The sequence below is a fragment of the Ixodes scapularis genome, unplaced genomic scaffold (assembly GCF_016920785.2).
Source record: "Ixodes scapularis isolate PalLabHiFi unplaced genomic scaffold, ASM1692078v2 PGA_scaffold10__122_contigs__length_95168666, whole genome shotgun sequence".
Classification (NCBI taxonomy): Eukaryota; Metazoa; Arthropoda; class Arachnida; order Ixodida; family Ixodidae; genus Ixodes; species Ixodes scapularis.
In genome coordinates, this window is record NW_024609836.1 from 76,772,113 (window position 1) to 76,791,402 (window position 19,290).

Genomic DNA, 19,290 nt, shown 5'->3' on the forward strand with positions numbered 1-19,290 from the left:
CCCTACACTCCTACAGCGTGCGATTCGCTTAACGAGTGTCGATGAAACGATCGTGTTGACAAAACGTGTATCCGTGAAACGTGTGCCCATGAAAAGTTGTCTGCGATACGTAATTCCACGAAATGAGAAGGTCCCGTTCATCACTCCTGCCTGAAAAGTTACATCTGGGTTCTAATGCTTTTTTTCTGGCACCCCTGAGGACCACCAGAAAGGGGGTTAATTTTTCTAGTTTGTGCTGAGCTTTGAAAGCTAAATTTACGCCGAACCTATTTGCCACTGATATAAAGTTATGAGAGGTTCCATGCTTAAGGCACACACAACATTCTTCACAACCGGTTTTTCCACAGGAGCCGGCACCTTGAGCACAACTCAAACAATTACATCGTGGTGATGGCCCGCTTCCAAACGACGCATCTTTTGCAACTCAACTGCCTCACCAACCCAAAGCATGCGGGATTCTTTACAGGCGTTATCCATCGCAGACGCAATTACACCACTCTTAACTCAAGTGACAGCTGTCAGCAGCCAACAGAGGCTTGGCTGATTCCTTGCCGTACCTCCAGCACGGGCCCTTTTCCGTGTGCAACAGTAGGTCTATAAGTACTTAATTCGACTGTTGCGATGGCAGGGTTGTGCGGTCCATTCGACAAGGCCCGTACAACCGTGTCAACGTGAACATAAGTCTCGTTTAAAAAAAAAAAAATCTCGGACAACACTGGAGCAATTCACGACCCGATACAGACACCTTGTTTTTGAATAAAAAGAGAACCATCAAGGTCTACGGCAGTGGACTCTAAATGAAACTCCAGATCGAATGCTGATAAAACTATCTACAGGGTGTCACAAAAGAAAATTTACACGGTCTTTTTTACCTCAAAAATAAACTAGGCATCGCCGAACGCTTATTCTCCGCCCAAAGGTCGAGCTAGAGGTCACAACCAGATGCCAAAGTTTCAGCACGATCCGATAACTTAATCAAAAGTTATAAGTAATTTTCTGAAAAGTTCAATGGGAAAATGGAGCCCATTTTTGCCTGTTTTCGGTTTCTGGTGCCATAGAGCCCCATGTGTTTGAGAACTCCGTCGGCCGCCATTTTCCCATTGAAATTTTCAGAAAACCACTTATAACTTTTGATTAAGTTATCGGATCGGGCTGAAACTTTGGCATATGGTTGTGACCTCTAGCTCTACCTTTGGGCGGAGAATGAGCGTTCGGCGATGCCTAGTTTATTTTTGCGGTAAAAAAGACCGTGTAAATTTTCTTTTGTGACACCCTGTACATCAATCCCAGTGGCAGACTGCAACTTCACAAGATTATCATCACACCACCTCCTGACCCTTATTAACAGCTCCGACTTATCCACAGAGTAATATAAGTCCTTGATGTCTACAGTTGTCACATCGCACCTTCTCCCATGATGCGGATTCAATATTTCAATCAATTGCTCAGAGTTTTTGAGTGACAAGGGACTCTTGCTCCCCTCCTGTAAGGCATTTCTGGATAAAAACCGACAAGACCTTCTGCCAAGCTCAATTTTCATTCACAACCATTTTAACAATTACACCAGGATGTGATTGTTAGAGTTGTGCTCAAGGTGTCAGGAACGTTTAATCCGGCTCCTGTGGAAAAAACCGGTTGTAAAGAATGTTGTGCGTGTGTCTTGAAATCTCTGATAACTTTAAATCAGTGGCAGAGAGGTTCGATGTAAATTTAGTTTTCAAAGCTCAGCACAAATTAGAAAGGTTAACCTCCTTTTCGGGTGGTCCTCAGGGGTGCCAGAAACAAACACGTGTACAACACGTGCCGGAACTATTGATGGCGTCCGCCTCAATTATCTCTCTAACAGTCTTATCTTTGTGCCTAGCGAGAACAGTGGAAGAAGCAAATAATGGTTTGCACCTGTATGCAGTCATGCGTGGTTTCAATTGACTTTGCAGAAAAAGAGAGTGTATTTGCGGTCCGCGGCGGGGCCACGGATTGGTTGAGTTCTGGTGCGGTGACGCAGTGTGTATCTACGCTGAGGGATTAAATCAGGTGAAAGTTAGCGCTTTAAAGCGCAATCATGTTTTGTCACGCACAATACACACTCGCCCAACAATCAGCAATGGTAGGAGAGTTCTGAGGGAGACCATCCGTATTTTGACCTCTGGTAATTGTGTAAGCACACCGTCCTTGGCAATGGACAGTGATACGAAGCGGTTTTCGTGTCTCTATAATGTGTTGTTTTGTGGGTTTTCTAAGAATTGTAAGGGCTGTGCTGGAGCTGGAGTTGCCGTTATCGCATGTGGCTGGTCAGCCCTCAAGCGAGGTTATCAGGGTGGCTGGTTTGTTTGAATCATTTAGATATGTCTGAATCATGAATCATATGGGGTTCTGTCTGAGTATCCGGCTTTTGGTGACCTAGTGAAGAGGAGGTGTTTCTTTTTTGGTGGTGAGGGTCTTGAGGTATATGTACAACGTTCGTTGTTCAAATAAACTACAAACTGTGTTTGAGACTCATTGTTTTGTTCGCTTTTTATCGTTCCGTGTCCCCGTTTTCTATGGAACTTCTACATTTATTGATATATTTACAGGAGTAAAAATGAAAGGGAAAAAGCATACAGACACAAGTGTATCTATTAATTTTTTATACATAATGTAGTAGGTAAAACTCATACAGAAGCAGAAAAAAACAATACCCCCCCCCCCCTCAAAAAAAAAAAAAAAAAAAAAGATGGCGGTGCCGGCGGCGCGCCGGATTTATTGTGCGGCGGCGGCGCGGCGCGGCGGCGCACAGGGGCCATAATCTGGACACTTGGCGAGAAAGACGGCGAGAAATCTGACGGCTATGATTGGCCGGCGCCAAGGTCAAGTGCGGCGTCGGCCAATCACAGCCGAGAGATTTCTCGCCGACTTTTTCGCCAAGTGTCCAGATTAGGGCCCCAGGTCGAGTTCGACGGCATGTTCCCCTTTCTACCGTCCCGTACGTGCGGCGCCACCGACATTATAGATATAAAGCGCTTTAGGTAGATTCAAGGTCTCGTTCGTTTGAGCAAGTCACGGCGCATTCAAACGCCAAAAGACGCATGCACCCATTTAAAGCGGCCTAAAAAGAGCGCAAGGTCATGGCGCACACCTTCGCGCTTGATTGATTAGATTAGCCGCCGATAACAGAAGCATCCCGGTTCGTCACCGTACTTCACTTTGGGGTGAAGAGAAAGGGGGGAGCCAGGAGATTGAATTGTGGCAAAAACAGCACACGTATGATCGGTGTAACAGACGACAGATGGGGGCAGTGGTCTATTAGGGGCGTGAACATAGCCAAGAGAAGGTCGCGGCCACAATAACTTGACAAAGCTGACAAACTACAATTTTTATTGATATTGTGTGCATTCACTATGTTTTATAGGGGATAATAGCAGAATCATGCAGTGACAACCAACACTAAAGAAAAAAATGAAAAAAGAAAAAAAAATACGCACCGTTTATCGTCTGTTTTCGGCAAAGGGACCGCTGCCGCCATCTGTGGGCTATTGCATCAATTAGACACATGTCGTGGTCACGCGGCTCGTGGAGTGAAAGTGGTGGTGGGGGTAGTGGTGGTGACCACGGTGTAAGTATTTCTATCACCGTGGTGGTGACAAAGTTGCTAAAGAGTCAAAACGACAAGACAACTTCCCCCGCTCGGCGCAGCGAGCAGACGGTCACGGCAGTCGTCTGCTCGCTGCACCTATCGAAAAATAACGCCACATGTTTAGGAAACAAAAAAACAAAAAAACATCGTTAACCTGCACGTTTCTGAACACGTCCGCATTTTTCGCAGGAAGGGTGCTTCGCTAGGTAAAAGCCACCACTTTGCTGCACATTCGGTGAAAGTTTGATCCATGTGCAAGCGCCGACTTTCCCGCTCGTTTTAGAGCGCAGATATTTATTGTGGACAAACCATAGGGTGTTTTCACGGGAAGATATATTGTTGGACGTTGGCAGGCTCGGAAACTAGTTGTGATTTATCGTACTCCAAGAACAGCGATCCTGACTGTGTGAAATGGACGTTGAATGTGTATACTCGTGCATTCCTCCCAATCAAGATATCTACCTGTTCTTTGTAGTTGATGTCTTCTGGCTGTGAAGCCAAAGCTGTGGGGGTACCCGTGCACTCGCGCACCTAGAGCGCCGATCAAGACTGTGCACGCGCGGTCTTGACTACTTCTGAAATGCCAGAAATAGCTCAAACCGAGTGTAGTTCTGAGCCGGGGAGTCTCGTAGGGCTTGGCCACCCGAGACTCCCCGATCCTTCCCCTAAACTCGTCGTAGACCGGACCATGCACGCACCGCTGTTCCACGATGATCATCCACATGACAGTCATCGTCGGTAACAGGTTAAAGGGGAAGCTCCTCCCAGCTCTTTTCACTTTCGCAGAGCGGAGGCTGGAGAGGAGGTCGCCTCGTCTCCAGCGTTCTTTCTGCTAAAGTGGAAAGATGTAAAAAAAACTTCCCCTGAACTCTTAACCTGTCCCTGAGTGTAGTAGGCGACTGCTCCCCGTGCATGCTCGGGATGAGTTCTTATGTAGTATGGTCTTCCAAAGAAGACAATCGAGATGGTGTGCAATGTGCGTGTTGGAAGCGTCGTGGAAGCTTGCCGCCAACACCTGCTCAGCGGCAGCGAGCTCAGCTGGCCGCCAATGAAGACCTTGGGAGGCCCCGAGTTTCAATCCTGGCTTCGCCGTTTATTTTGACTTTCGTCAATTTCGTAATGACTCATTCGATCAAGCACGGTTCATTCATTCGCATATTTTCGATTATTTCCTCTTTGGAAACCACGTATCTGTGAGCGCGGCTGCCGAGCGCGTGCTAACGGTGAGCTTCTGCAGTCCTTTCGCAACGTGCATTCCGCACCATCAAGATTGCCGGCCTGCTAGTATTGTGAGCTCCTAAACACCCTTTTCACAAGGGCGCAGCCATCTTGAATGTCGTCATTTCTGGTATTCGGTAAAACATCGTTTTGATCTCTCCACGCCGCTGGAAGGTGTTCACGAAAAATGCATGATCGTCACACATTCTTGTTTTGCCTCACCTGTACTTCAAGGATTTACATGACCCATCATATCCGTAGAGCGTAGAAGTTTATGTCTCACCACGCGGACATCTCCTCAACAGATTGCGATGTAATCCTTCAAATTAATCAATGTCTTCGAAAAAAAAAATGGCAAAGCTGCGAGTGGCGTTGCTTGTCATGTGAATCCTTGGATAGTTCGCCTTCGGCACGCGTCAGACAGCTCACAGTAACAAAATGGTGGACAACTATACGTCAGTGAATAACACCGGAATGCTTGGAATACATTACGTGGTCTCGGCGCTGCCTGAGTGGTCGAGCCGCCGCCGCCGCATCACACGTGGATTTAGGTCAGGATTCGTACGTTGAGGTGACCTAGACAAAGGCAACGCACGTTCCCGACATTGCACTCGGAGATGGCGTCATTAATTTTGCGTCCTCGTCGAAAATCGACCCCCCCGGGGCCGCCGGGCGCTCGAGAGATCGCCATCCTTCCACCCGGGGCGGACGACAACTTTCCTCTTCTTCTAATTCCTATATTAGAGCGACAAAGGAAACCAAACCTGGGTTCGATTTCCCCACCCCTGCCCGTTTCGAGCATTGCATAACACGTCAGTTTCTAATCTACAGAGTTTACCAAAATTGGTGCGTGTATGGTTTACAGCTGGAAGTTAGCCTGCCTCAGTGGACGTCTGTTGGTGTCTCAGCTGTAGATGAGCAATTTAGCCAGTGCGGTACAGCGTACAGCCGCAAGCCCGAGTTTTTAACGTGCGCCCCGCAGTAGTGGTGGTACAACGAACGCACGCCGGGACGATGTTCGTCCAGATCGAAACGAGCAAGGGTGGGGATAGACCATTTGCTATGTTACCCAAGCATCAAGGAGAATGCAGGGATTGGTATACCACGCGCCACACGCGCACGCCTTCCCCGCAGAAGATTCGAAGTAACTAACCGAAATAAAACGTTGACGAACGCGCGTGCATGATGCCCCTTGCATGATGCCCCTTGTTTTAGGTATTTGCTTTAGAAAAGTTACTACTGCTGAGGCCAGCACGTGTGGCGCGTGGAACACCAATCCCTGCATTCTCCTTGATGCTTGGGTGATATAACAATAGGTCTACTTAGGGTGGGGTGGTCTATTGAGCCCAGCATCCTTGGTCTCTGCAGCGCGAGCTTTCGCTCCATGTGCCCCCAGCTGCTCATTACATGACCATTACAAACACCGTTGACCTTGTCGTTTGCAAGGTAATAGCATCACGAGAGGGAACCGTAGGAGGGCGCCACCAAAACATCTCCAGGCTAACAGAACCGAGTGCGGTAGTGTCTCACAAACAGGTAGACAAAAAAGATGAGAACGACAGGGAGGAGCTTCGTACCTTCGGCGAGCGGATGCTGGGGCTCGGGCGTCCGAAAGACATGCCCTGCCGACGGCTGCCCTTCTCACGCTTTCACTGACGGGATTTCGTCCACCATGCCGAAGGCGTGCCGAAAGCGAGCATTTCAAGGATTCACATGTCGAAGGAACGAAGAAACAATGCTTCTTGTCGGGCACGTAGCCAGGATTTTGTTTCGGAGGGGAGGGAAGAGGGGGGGCGCCCATGACAAAAGCCTGTATGAGGGGAAAGGGGGAGAGGTTGTCCCAGCAAAATGTAAAGGAGCGGTGCAACGATATTCAATTGGAATGTTTTTCACTTTACACGAGCTTACTGGCACTAGTGGGACTCAAGGATACTCGCACGCAACGCCACTGGCCAAGAAACGCCTTTGTTGCGGTGTAATTTCAAGGACAAAAGCGATCATTTTCATTCAATCTCTCCTTTGCAAAGTTTGATGACGTAACGTGGGGATCGCAGTACACCCAAGTGACGATATTTGAATGCGGTTCATAGATTGGACCCGAGCATTGCGTGGACACTCGATTTGGGCTCGTGAGAATCGATAGCTCGAGAAGCATTCGGGTAATGGCCCATGTCCAATCGCTGCAACGACGACAATAGCCGAGCTATAACAATGTCTGGAACTCAGCGCGTGTCCAGTGCTTTGCCAACCCCGGCGCGTGGCTATGATGAACATTGGCGGCATATAATCGGCTCCAGATCACGCGGCCGCTTGTTCTGGCTGCGAGTTGAGGGGGTGAACGCTGCTCGTTTTTCTGTAATTTTTTTTTCTGGGACTTCTATTGCGTGGGGTGAAAAACGAACGCGTGTTTCATAGGTCATTAACGTCAGGGATCTGTTCTAAGCGGTATTTGCGCAAAGTACAAAAATTGTTGCATGGGGGGGGGGGGGGGGGGGGGGGGGAGCATGCCGCCTTCCCCCCCTCCCTGGCTACGTGCCTGCTTCTTGTGTATAAAACATTTACGTACTGATAAAAAGAAATCTAATCTAAGATGCTGCAAAAAAGCAATCTTATTTTCTATTTTTGTTAATACGGCTTTTGAGATGAATACGAGTAAGCTGTAAGGTGTGTTTTTGTTTTTTTAAATGAGTTAATTTTTTTTTCGTAGTTTTTCCTGTAGAATCTAAATACCACCATCATTCATTCCCAAAACGACACTAAACCTGAAAGAAATCAAATAATACGCAGCCGCTCGCCGCCGCCGAACGTCATTGGTTGGTCGAGCCGATGCCATAAAAGGAGCAGGCGCGATTCAACTGGAGCGTAAGCTCCTCGGATTCGCTGAGGTGCTTATTGCATCTTTTCTAGAAAGATGCTCGGAACTGCTAGACTAGCAACCATTCACTGGAGATAAACCTCTTCTTCTTCCACAACCATTCGTTCCGAGATAAGAAACGGATGGGTGTGGAAGGAAATCTTCAGTAAATGGTCGCTAGTCCAGCAGTGTGTTTGTCCTCTTTTCTCTCTTCGTATATCTTCCTATGTTCAGCTGGCGTCTTTCAGAAGCATGAATCATGAACTCAGTATAGACGATGCACGCTGGCTCTGCGAATCGAGGAGCACGCGCGAGGAACCTTTCGTGACGTCATGCTTTCCCTTCTCCTTTTACTGTCCCCTCCCGCTCCCGCGGAGGGGCGTGGTTTCAATGCAACTTCAAAAGCGCCTTTCTATACTCTGTTTCACTTTAAGATGTACCGCAGAAAGGGCTACAAGCACGAGCTCCTTGCCCTGGGGCATATCTCGGCGGCACAAGCTTTCGTGAATTAAGAGCAGCTGCCAACGCTATGAGCTCGCGCTTCTAGCCTTCGCTGCGGTACAACATAAGGTGAAACGAAGAATAGGTGATGCAGGCATAAAATAGCCTTTTTTTTTTTTGATAATTGTGATGCTTGGAGTTGGATTATTACAAATGAAGTGTTTTTAATCAAATTCAAAACCTCTTCAGCTTCCCCTTAACAGTACAAAGTCGTCGAAAATCGAAAAAAAAAAAAAAAAAAAGGATCGAGCATGTTTTGATTATATTTGATAAACTCGTAGACGCACATAATGGGTTGGGAATAAACGGGGCGCATGCTGCGCGTGCGTAACGTCAGCATGAAAGCATGAGACAATGTCGGTAAGGCCAGACTTTTGCTGTGCCGCGGTTCTTCTGAGCTAATTGTCGTTATTATTATTAGTATTATTTAGACGAGTGCTATTGCATCGAAGAACTGGATAAGTTTAACTCCTGCCGTCGGAAGTTTGACAAACATATTAACTCCAGTTCGAGTCGGCACGGAGCTAAGTAACACAAATTATTCGAACTGATAACCTCAATTTTTTTTTGCCTGTGCAGTTGTTTCTCTTTGACATATATGAAGTGTATTTACCTTACGGTGCTGAAAGGCACTGAAATCAACACTTTATTCCTTTCAGTCTTGAAGCCCCCTGCTCAATGTCTTGGACTTTTGTACTATGTCGTAAATGATTTCAATTTAGTACTACTGCCAATGCGTGATCGCTATTTTTTTATGTTCATGCCGTGCACTTTGAACTGTGTTTTATACTCTGTGTGTGCAATAGTGTAAATGTGTATGTATTGTCAATGCATTCGTTGTGTGCTTTTGTTTTGGTGTTTTTAGTTTATAAGTAATTTGTAGTGTGCCTAAGCTTCGGTCTGTCGACACCGAGACTGCAAGGTTGTTCCTGGGCACATAATGAAATTCATTCTTGATTCTTAAATATTATCATTATCGTCATCATCATCATAACTCTCTTCCTATTAGCTTCTAAATTCAACGGCTTGACACCACGAGACAAGACTGTTATGCAAAGCAGAAAGAGATATGACAATAAAAGGAACGCAGGATTACGTATTCCTCGCCGGTACCGAGATCGCCGTCTGCATTCGTGTTAGCTCTTAACCAACTGGTTACGAAAGCACCAATGCGAAGCAGACCGACTAACGCAACATCTAGAACGGTACCATTCAAACACATTCCGCCGTCAAGTTGTATACGAACAAATTATTTAAAAAAAAAACACGTAAATTACAATATAAAACACAGTTCGCAGACGAAACATTCGGTTACATCGCGCCTAATACTTGTTTCACTTTTCAATATTTCACTTTTTTCCCCCTTTTTTTCCTTACGTGTTATTTTGTGCTTTGAATTTTTAGTGCCCATGGGGTCATGCAGCGAAAACCGCGCTGTTCGTTTTAAATGCGATATGCTTCTCGAAGTGACATGCGGTGAAGCCAACTCGGGGAATGGCGTTATATGACTTACGAGTCGCTTCGCTCCCAGGGACGACATCCTCGTGACGTTACTGACATTACTGGTGTTACTGTCGTCCACCGACGGTTTCTCGTCGACGTTTTCGACCGAGGTTATCACGTCCGCCATGGTACAAATACACGCGCACAGAACAACCGCCGGACGACCTCCAAAGCTGTCGGACGATCAAGACCGCTCTTTTTTTGGCTTTATTGTAGCTTTATACGCCCTCAGCTGACAAACATGGCGTCCTCAATATGAAGAGATTGCGTAAAATCACGACCACATAGACGCGCGCTCGCTCCTCTGTTGCTTTCGAAGCTCACTCGGAATTTTCTTTTTCTTTACCTCTTTAAATATTATTTACGATGAGGTTACGATGATTCTAAAGTAATCTAAGAAATCAGTAAATTAATATATAAACAAACGAAAACGACCTTGAAACCGAAACCAACGGGGCAGACTCGTCTGCAAGTGGACTGGTATCTGTTACGATACAATTATCAGAAAGAGAGAGAGAGATAGAGAGAAAAACGTATTTTAATTGTTCGGGTAATCTTCCAGCGAACACTACGTTTAGATAAACCCCCGAACGTCAAACAATTAAACAAGAGCAGAAGGCAATATTACAGAGCGAGTGCCAACTGCGGCCAGAACAAACCGGCCACGCGGAAAAAGGCCCGTCACGCCGCAGCATAGAGATCACGCCGCAGCTAGTGTGGCTAGCGTCGTCTGCTAACTCTGCTAACGAGCAATCCCGCGACAAATCCATCCTTTTAAAACAAATTTACCAAACAAACGATAAAACCCTCCTTCGGGATAAAGCATGCGAGTGATGTCGGTTTGGGGGTCTTGAAAGGCTTGATACAGACCTAAACAAGCCAAAGAAATCGTGTTTAAATTGTAATTTAAACATTAAAAAAGAAAGAAAAAGGCGGAAGTTTAACTGAATACGAAAGTACGGCCAGACATGCGCAGCTGCCCCTAATACGTCACTGCGGTCGTGCGTCGTCTGCTAACAAAACGAAAAATCGATGGAGGGCACTGGCCAGCTGCTCGCGTGCCGAGCGGAGCGTAAGCCCGGTGGCCGTCGGAGTTCGCATTCGTAGGCCTCTAGGCGTAACCACTGTAGCTTGCCGCCAGCCGCGTCGCTACGATTTATATCCTTTGTTTTTTGCCGACAAGCGGCGACAAAACGACAGATGCGGCGACACCACAGCGGGCAAGTCAGGCACCTCTGATAACGCCGCGGTGATGGTACTACGCAAGTCGGAGTACCGCAAGAACTTCAAGTGGATCTCCAGCGAAAAGCGGCACGCCCTGTGGCTGGAGAACGCGCTGTACCGCCAGGACCGACGTCTGCGGGAGTTCGGACACCAGCCGCTCGGATGGGACTCCGACCCCGACGATGTTCCCGACTCCGAGTCCGAAGACTGCGGCCTTCCGCCGACGAAATTGAGGCAGCGAAGGCTCCAATTGCTGGAGATCGCGAGCGAACGAGAGACGCCACCGCCTCAGCGTCGGAGACGCCAGCCGCCCGAGCAATCGCATCGGCGACCGGGCACGTTCGTCGGCGGCGACCAAAACTCCGCGGCGTCGAGTAGGACCTCGCCAGACAGCGGTAAGGAAGCCCTCGTGAAAGAACCGCGCAATCAACGACATCAATCATACAAACCGGCGCAACCATGATGTCCTCGACACGATTTCCGCTGTAACTAAGGGAAACGCCACAGAGCGAGAGAGGGAGACGCACACTACTGTATTCGATGACGCACTTTTAGAGACAAAAACTAAAGATAAAATCTACGTACCCCCTGATCGTGCCGAGAAAATCGCTGCATGATCTCGGAGTTGACGTAGTCACAGCAAACGAAATAAACGCGATACTGAAGCACACGTTGCTACGTAGGCGTAATCGCACACACACACACGCGCGCACACGCAACAACCCTCATCAAAAGCAGACGACACGTTGGAGCGAGCAGGCGGTTAGTAGCAGACGTAGCAGCAGACGCACGTCGTAGCAGACGACGACTGGCCGAAGCTCCGCCCTCGAAAAACCCTCCAAATCAAAACCGTTCGTCGTAATCTGCTTGCTCGCAGCCGTCGTTAACCTTGCGCGTACGATCTACGCTGGCCCGTTTGTATCTTTTTTTGTTTTTCTTAGGTTCTCTTTATCTCTTTCGTTACAGACAGGAGACCGCAGGAAGTCTTCACGAGAAATACTGCGACGCAGACCGAGTGGGACTGCGGACGCGAGAGGGGGCCCTACGTAACTGACGGAGGAAAAGAGGCTGCGTCGTTACCAGGAAGGCAAAGCAGACACAGAACAGGTGAGAATCGCAGTGTACAACACCCATACTGTTTTTCCTCTCTATTGTTCCCAGTAGTGGCAAAGAATGGTCCTCTAGCCGGGAGTATTTTCTGCCTTTCGGCTTCTAGTGCCATTAGTGAACCTGGGCGGCTATGTTTGACGAATGTTTTGTTTCTCCTAAAAAGAAATGGAAGTGACGGAACTGACGATATCGCATATGATTGGCTAGAGGCTCAAACGACGAAAGAGGGAACTTTCGTCATTTGAGCCTCTAACCAATCAGACGCAATATCATCACTTCCGTTTCTTCTTAGGAGAAACAAAACATTTGTCGAGGAGAGAAAGCAGAACTGAAGGTAACCAACGGTGAACAGAAGTTTCCCTCTGTGTTTTTTGCTCGCATACACCCACACACAATGCATGCTTTGATGCTTCATCTGGCCTTTTGCCACTGCTGCAGATCCCCATTAATCTCCATTATATTTGGATTGGTCAAATAGTTCGGAGATTGGATCCTAAATTTGAAATTCATGCCCTGGTTTGCATCAGAGAATCTTGAAAGATTGGCAGACGCGTCAAATGTGCATGAAGGGTTAGGCATGCCCACGCCATTCGCGATGGTGCCTGGCACATTGACGAATGCTGGATAGATTGAGATCTATTTGCGACCTGTAGGGTACGCCACCGTCGGGCAAGTATGGCAGTCTAAAACAGGTCGTGTTGTGTTGGCTCAACGCTTGGGTTTCAGCAGGCTGACATTGGGCTCCAGATAATTTGCCCCAAGTTCTATTCATAACTTTTCAAACCTGCGGCAATGTGTTGGCGTAAGAGAGCTTCCAGAGGCTCAACCTTCTTTGGGGAAGCGACGAAAGGACTGCGGTGCCGACGAACGTCAATAGACGCACAGTGTCTGGTTCACGCGGTAGCGTAGGTTACATTCAGAGCAACCTGGGCCACACGCCGACATAACATTAACGGCAGAGTCACCAGCACAACTGTTTTGTCGCGTCAACGGCCAACATGTAATCACGGAAGCCACAAGGGACGAGCAGAAATCGCGAAAGGACCTGTTCTGTTTGGTCCAGTGTTTACCCATTAGGTGCCGTCCGTTTGGCTGGAGTCGCGAATAGTCGGTGACAAGAGACACTCCACCTCGAGCGAAAGCTTTCTGCTTTTTGTAAAACCTCATCGCACGAGCAGCCAAAGTCCGGCAGAAGACAACGAGCATGCGCTGGAGGCGGGGCCTCTACTAGGTTCCTAACCTGTCACAGACTAGAGTGAAACGGCAATGTCGGCGCCATCCGACCTGAACTCGTGCGACTACTCTAAATTATTTTCAATGCCCAGTGTCCCACGGGGCCGGCGGTGCTTCCCAGAGAGAACTTCGCGTCCACTGTCCCTCGCATGGACCCTTCGAGAACTACGGCTGGGCGGACGAAGTGGACACTGTGTCGGCCAAACGTACCTTCAACGTCGGCGCCTCCACGACGGAGGTACGTCGGCTCCTGACATTCTGCACGCCGTAACCTCCCGTCGGCGACGTGCAAAGGCACCGTTGCGTGTCACCGATGGGAGGTCACCCCACGTAACCATTAGATTTGTGGCTCTCGGTGTCAATGTGAGTATAGAGGCATATTCTGACGAACGAGAGTGAAGTACGCTCGTACGTAATGGGAAGCAGAAGGACAGTTAAGCAAATAGTAACTTCGGAACTAACATTAAAAATTACGTCCGTCAGAAAAGTGTGAACTTTCCGATACGCCTTGTTTCGGCAAGAAAGCGGCGGCCCGCAGCTTCCTAATGCAAGTCGCCGTGACCTACAATGTGCCTTTTCTGTGCCGAAAGTTCCTTGACCACTTTACGTGGGGAACCCAACAGTTTTGCTTAGCTCTTTTTGAGGATATGCCATTGCAGAGCAAAGTGCGTCACTAAAACAAAGCCTCCCCACCCGATCCATATGACAAACGTATCTATACCTATCTCGATTTTGCCATAGGAGCGGCACAATTCGTTGGCCGACAATCTCCAAGCCGCATTTTTTATCTCTTTCTCTGGCGTTGGTAACAATCCACCGCACAATGGGTACGCACACGAGTGTTATCAAGCGCTAGATAACCATAGCAATGAGGTCAAGATGAGTTTACGGGAACACGATTAGATAATGTCCTGTCTGCCACAACACAATTTTATAGAGTAGCACCGTCGTCCTCCTGTCTCATGGCGGGTTCTTCCTATCGCAGTCCGCTGCTGGACACGAGCCACTTTTACGCAAGATCTGCGACAACTGCTTCTCAAAACACGTCGCGATATTCCGGGTCTTGCCTCACGTACGCTAATGCGATGCAAGCTCCGAAGGCTTCTAGGAAATCATAGCTCCGCAATTGGTTGCCTGTGTTGCACGATCAGAAGTTTGTCTCTATGTACACATGGATGCGAGCAGAACATCTCGACTACTGTTAATGTGCCATGAACGTGGCGTGAAAACTTGAGATGCAATATTTTATTCTGCGGTTCCTTCAAGTATACACCGCCTGTAGGTTTGTAGACTTTACTGTAACATCCAGCACAGGGACACAGCATCTAGAGGTATCCTAGAAAAATTATGCGAATAGTCTGCTTACAAGTACTGTACACAACTTTATTTTTGCAGGCTCAATATTTTGCAAATTCGGCGAAGTGTGGATTTTAGGAATATTCCACAGGGCACGAAATTCTGCAAATCGGCGTGGCATGCTATGTTGCTCTTGCCATAGAAAAACATGTTTGCAGGATCTATTTTTCGTAATAAAAGTAAATTCACGAAATTCGCGAAAATTAGGTTCTCGCAAAAATTCAAGTCATTTACGGCACCTTTTTTTTGTTTGTGGTTTACTGGTTATTAAAGTCTTAATTACCAATTAACTGTTTTATTTTCATATGTCCACGGTGAAACATTTGTAAACCTCTGCAACAGTGCACGTGTCTCATGCGACTACGAACAGGTTAACAGGACTTTCAATGAATACATGGCTTATGCGTGTCGTCATCGCACCACGCTGGTGGTCTTTCCAACTTGTTCTCAGAATAACGAATTCGGCAGTGCGAAATATACGCTGCAAAAGGTACACGTTTGGAATCAAGGCCCCCCACAATGGCCACTGGTGTGTTGTCAATGGAAGCCATGTGTAACCCAAAGAACTTGGTAACAGGCTTTAGTTGAGCTAGCTGGCGCATATCGGTAAAGGGTCAGCTTGAACTTAAAGAAACTAAGAAAAAGCGGAGAGGACAGTTAACTCACTCTTTCGTTTCTGCAAAATCACGCGTACCCTTCATCACTAACCCAAAGGCACCCAACTTTGTCTGTCAGCACACAAACCAGCCGTGTCATTGCTGTGTACTATCAGTGAAAAACAGCGTGGTTATACAGAGGCAGGTACAAAATCTTAATATGATCTATGCTTTCAGCGAATTCACTTTTGGAAGGAGGAATAAATTGGCGAACCCTTCTCAATATAAAACAGAACCTGACGGCAAACGCACGGCGCATCTCTGCCACAAACAGGTCTATCCCTCGGCTCTGATGGCAGCAAGGCTGAGACATCGTTCGCCAACGCCGCCACCAAAGAGGAAGACCTTTCGGCCACAAAGGCCGCGATCGGCACCGCCGAAAGCACACCACCACGTCTGGATCTCGGAATACAGGGACCAGTACCAGTGAAACCGGCATACTGTCGATTCGCCCGCCACTGTAACAGCGGTTGTACTTAGTAACCTAGTGACTGCCGCGACCAGATACTGGTGGGGTCTATTTTTTCAAGTAAAGGAGTATTTACACCTCCGATGGTCGCGCGGCACCCCAGGTTTATGGAGCGTCTGCAACCTTTACGGAGACATGTTGGAAAAACAATTTGCACTGCACGATAAAACTTGCAGTACCTCCAAGCTTTGTTTCAACCTAGAATGATCCTCACGTGAAGCACGCGAGCACACAGGGAAAGGAGACCGAGTGTGCAGGCGAGCTGGTGAACACTTGACATGACTGAACTTTACCCCGGGCTCAGTTATGTCGAGCTTGTATGCTCCACTTCATCTTACAATGTACCGCAATAGATGCTACGAGCCATGCCAGCGAATTCTACACTGTGAACGTATCATCTGGCTATGTGCCTAGAGAGCACATGAGCTCGCGGTTGTAGCCCTGATAGTGGGTCATGCTAAGCTGAGACTGAGTGTAGGTCGACAGCATCACTGCCATTTTATACTGTCACAAAATTGCACCTCTCTGGAATTTCGTCATGCCGGTTAATGTGGTGTACTGGTTAGACATGCATTTGAAGGCTGAAAAGGTGAGAGGCATATGGAATTCACCATAGAAAAGCCATGTCTGCGCTCCATGGTGGGTGGAACAGCTTCAAAAAACGAGGACGATAAAAGGAATAGACACGACAGGACAACAGCTGTTCTTTTTATCGTCCTCCTTTTTTGAAGCCGTTACACCCACCATGTCAAAATTCTACCAACTCGTCCAGTTCAACACCTTGTTACAGTCTATGCTACATCTTGACCATATATATTGTAACCTTGGCGTGTAAGCTTGGTAGCCTACAAATGCGCCAGTCTGGTGCAGGTTCAGAATTACAGTACAAACCCCAACCACAAAGCTCTGTTCACTGCAACTGACAGTTCTCTCCAATCAGAGGGAAAGAATGGAGGGTTTGGTGGGAGGAGCCGTTCCCACTTTTCTTGACCTGCAACAGACTACCATTTGTGATCAATGTTTACACGAGGTAACTTAACAACCAGACAGAACCAAAAGGTGCGAGTTTCCGAGGAAACCGTGTTCCATGTGCATTATTTAAGACCCTGCAAGCGCGTGTCAAAATTGTGCTCTAAAGAGTGACGGACCAGCACAAAACGATAATGTCTGGCTTTAACACACACCAGTCATCTGCAAATACCAAAGTATATTTTTTTCTAAGCACATAAACAATGCAAATATCCTAGCCATGTCCTCCCTTTGGTAGCATTTTACAACAAAATAGGCAGGGATATTTTTGTACCACTGCCTCTCTGTATTTACTACGCGTTTTTTTTTATTAGCCTTTATAAGATATGATGCCAATACTTCAAAGTGCCAGCCAGTAACCCAGAAACAAGTTTTTTTCCTTCTTTTTATTATTTTTGTTAGCTGTAAAGCAGCACAGTGCACAGGAAAGTGAGTTTCAAGCTCTGTCAAATAAAAATAATTCCAAAACTATTAAAAATAATATTTTATTTTTTGTGCGAGAAGTTGAACCAGAAAAGTTGTTCGTGCGAGATTGTGACTATGCCAATGAGTTATTTATTCCGCTTGCGTGTTTTATACTAGAACAAACGCCTACCGTCCATCACCATACAGAGTTTGATAATAAACGACTTTTCTTTTTACGGTTTGGTGTCTTTACTTACTCTTTTGGGGAGTTCATGCTGAGGATCGCTGACGTCGCCCCCCGCACCTCCGTTCCTTGAAACCCCGTTCTGAGAATAAAAGATGTAGTAGATTTTTGTTTTCTTTAATGTCTGACCGTTTACGAGAAAAAAACAAAAGAAAAATGCAATGGTCTCGGACGAGTATGAAGTTGTGTAACCCTGTCTTTGAAAGAAAACAAGGGGGAAGAAGAAAAAAAAGTTGACAAGTGAGACGCAAGTGGGCAGTTAAGGAAATTCGACGCTTACCATTTTCAAGGATTTTGGAAACCCGGCAATGTAGTTGGACGCGGGTGGGTGCTGGTTCGCTTGTTGCAGCGAGGTGATGGTGTGAATATGTCAAGCAAAAAGGCCAGAGATCAACAAAGACGGCTGCCAGCAAGGGGGCCGCCGGCGATTTTGGAGTGAATGAACGGAATGAACACCAGAATGATGATGATGATGGCGACGATGCTAACGTCGTCTGCTACCTGCTCCTGCTACATTTGTTTGCATGGGCATTTGACATTTATCTTTATTCATTTGTAATTGAGATAAAAGATATGTAATATTCCCTTAGAGACGGAAAATTTGGCTTGATTGCTTCGTCGGACGACGACGTGTTCTCAGGTAAGAATCAGAAGAACCGTGCAACATGAGATGCAAAAACATGTCCCCCGCGCTCTGTCCTGTCCCCTCTTCTTTTCCTTGGTGTTTGCGCTTTTGAATTTTTATACAATGTGTAGCCAACTAGCCCAACAGTTAATTTTGATTCATGTCCCCCGCCCGAACAAATGCCATGCCATGGGCAACGTTGGCCATGGGTTGGGGTAACCACGGGGTAACCCACTGGGGTAACCATGTTGGAACATTTCATAAAGACGTTAAAATTGTTCTGATTGCTTTCTCAGTAAATGTGTTCAGTTTCACATCACGTGCCAAAATAAACTACGCCTCGCCGAACGTTCATTTTCCCCCCAATTTAGCGCTAGAGGTCCTCAGTCACGAGACCGGCCAGAGTTCCATTCAGCTTCGGCGGGTGGCCGTAGCGCCGGCTTTCCTGCACGCCCTGGATACTTTGCTCCTCACGTGACTAAATTTGGCGAATAGCGGCGCCGCGCGCGCCGCCGAAAACAGGAGAGGAGGAAAAGGAGGGGAACATACGCCGGTGCGCGAGAAACGTCGGCGGAGCGGTGGCTTTCTTGGACGGCGCCGGATGCTTTGCTCCTCACGTGATGGATCTCGGCGAATAGCGGCGTGGCGGCGCGGGGAAAACCGGGTAAAACAAATGCCCAACTCTGCTCCCCCTTCGGGGAAGCATATCGAGGAACTCTAGACCGGCCCAGAGTCTGGACCGGCCGCAATCGACGGTTCACAACTCCTACACGCGCGAAGAGTGGCTTTTCCGCACAACTTGGGATTTCAAGATGGCTGAACGCGCAAAAATAAATAACTTTTGATTAAGATACCGGTTAATGCTGAAACTTTGGCACTTGGTTCGAACCCCCAGCGCTACATTTTGTTAAAAAAAAAAAAAAATAAGCGTTCAGCAATGCAAACGAGAAGAAAAAAAAAAAAATCATTTTATTTTTGCAGATGTACTGCCCAGAAGTTGAACACGCCCAAAGTGGAGAAATTAGTCTTCCGACTGTTTAACATGTGCAAAATTTCTTCGGCAACTTATTCCAGGTACTAAAGGAGCTACCCATCAGTAAAGCCAGCTTGTTCTGTTCGAGTCTCTCATGATACTCACCATCATAAAGCTATTACTACAATTAAAAAAATATATATATATTCTAATTAAACCAATTTTTGTATGTAAATTGAAAATGTTACAGCCAAGTGTTCAAGAACTTGGAAGGACG

General features: G+C 47.2%; 2 protein-coding genes across 4 annotated transcripts in view; one reads left to right on the forward strand and one right to left on the reverse strand.

Moving 5' to 3' along the window:
• LOC8035087 (UTP--glucose-1-phosphate uridylyltransferase) overlaps positions 1-17,873 on the reverse strand; it is a 59,906-nt gene extending 42,033 nt beyond the window's left edge. The window contains exons 1-2 of one of the 3 annotated variants that reach the window (XM_029989854.4): positions 17,696-17,873; positions 17,429-17,497 (exon numbers count right to left, since the gene is read on the reverse strand). In XM_029989854.4, the coding sequence (XP_029845714.2) occupies positions 17,429-17,497; positions 17,696-17,698 (72 nt within the window). In that variant the 5' untranslated portion in view covers positions 17,699-17,873. Of the gene's footprint in view, positions 1-9,699; positions 9,968-11,498; positions 11,823-17,428; positions 17,498-17,695 lie in introns of those variants that run through there. The other 2 variants (XM_029989855.4, XM_029989853.4) reach the window with 2 other exon arrangements.
• On the forward strand, positions 10,660-17,407 carry LOC8035083. Its single transcript, XM_029989858.3, has 4 exons — positions 10,660-11,308; positions 11,880-12,020; positions 13,349-13,494; positions 15,543-17,407. The coding sequence occupies exons 1-4, from the start codon at positions 10,942-10,944 to the stop codon at positions 15,696-15,698; spliced, it is 810 nt and encodes a 269-aa protein (XP_029845718.2). The 5' UTR covers positions 10,660-10,941; the 3' UTR covers positions 15,699-17,407.
• Positions 17,874-19,290: the final 1,417 nt, after the last annotated feature.

Coding starts and splice junctions, on each gene's coding strand:
- LOC8035083 (XM_029989858.3), top strand. CDS start 10,942: ATGGTACTACGCAAGTCGGAGTACCGCAAGAACTTCAAGTGGATCTCC. Junction 11,309..11,879: donor TAGGACCTCGCCAGACAGCG/GTAAGGAAGCCC, acceptor CTTTCGTTACAG/ACAGGAGACCGCAGGAAGTC. Junction 12,021..13,348: donor GCAAAGCAGACACAGAACAG/GTGAGAATCGCA, acceptor TTCAATGCCCAG/TGTCCCACGGGGCCGGCGGT.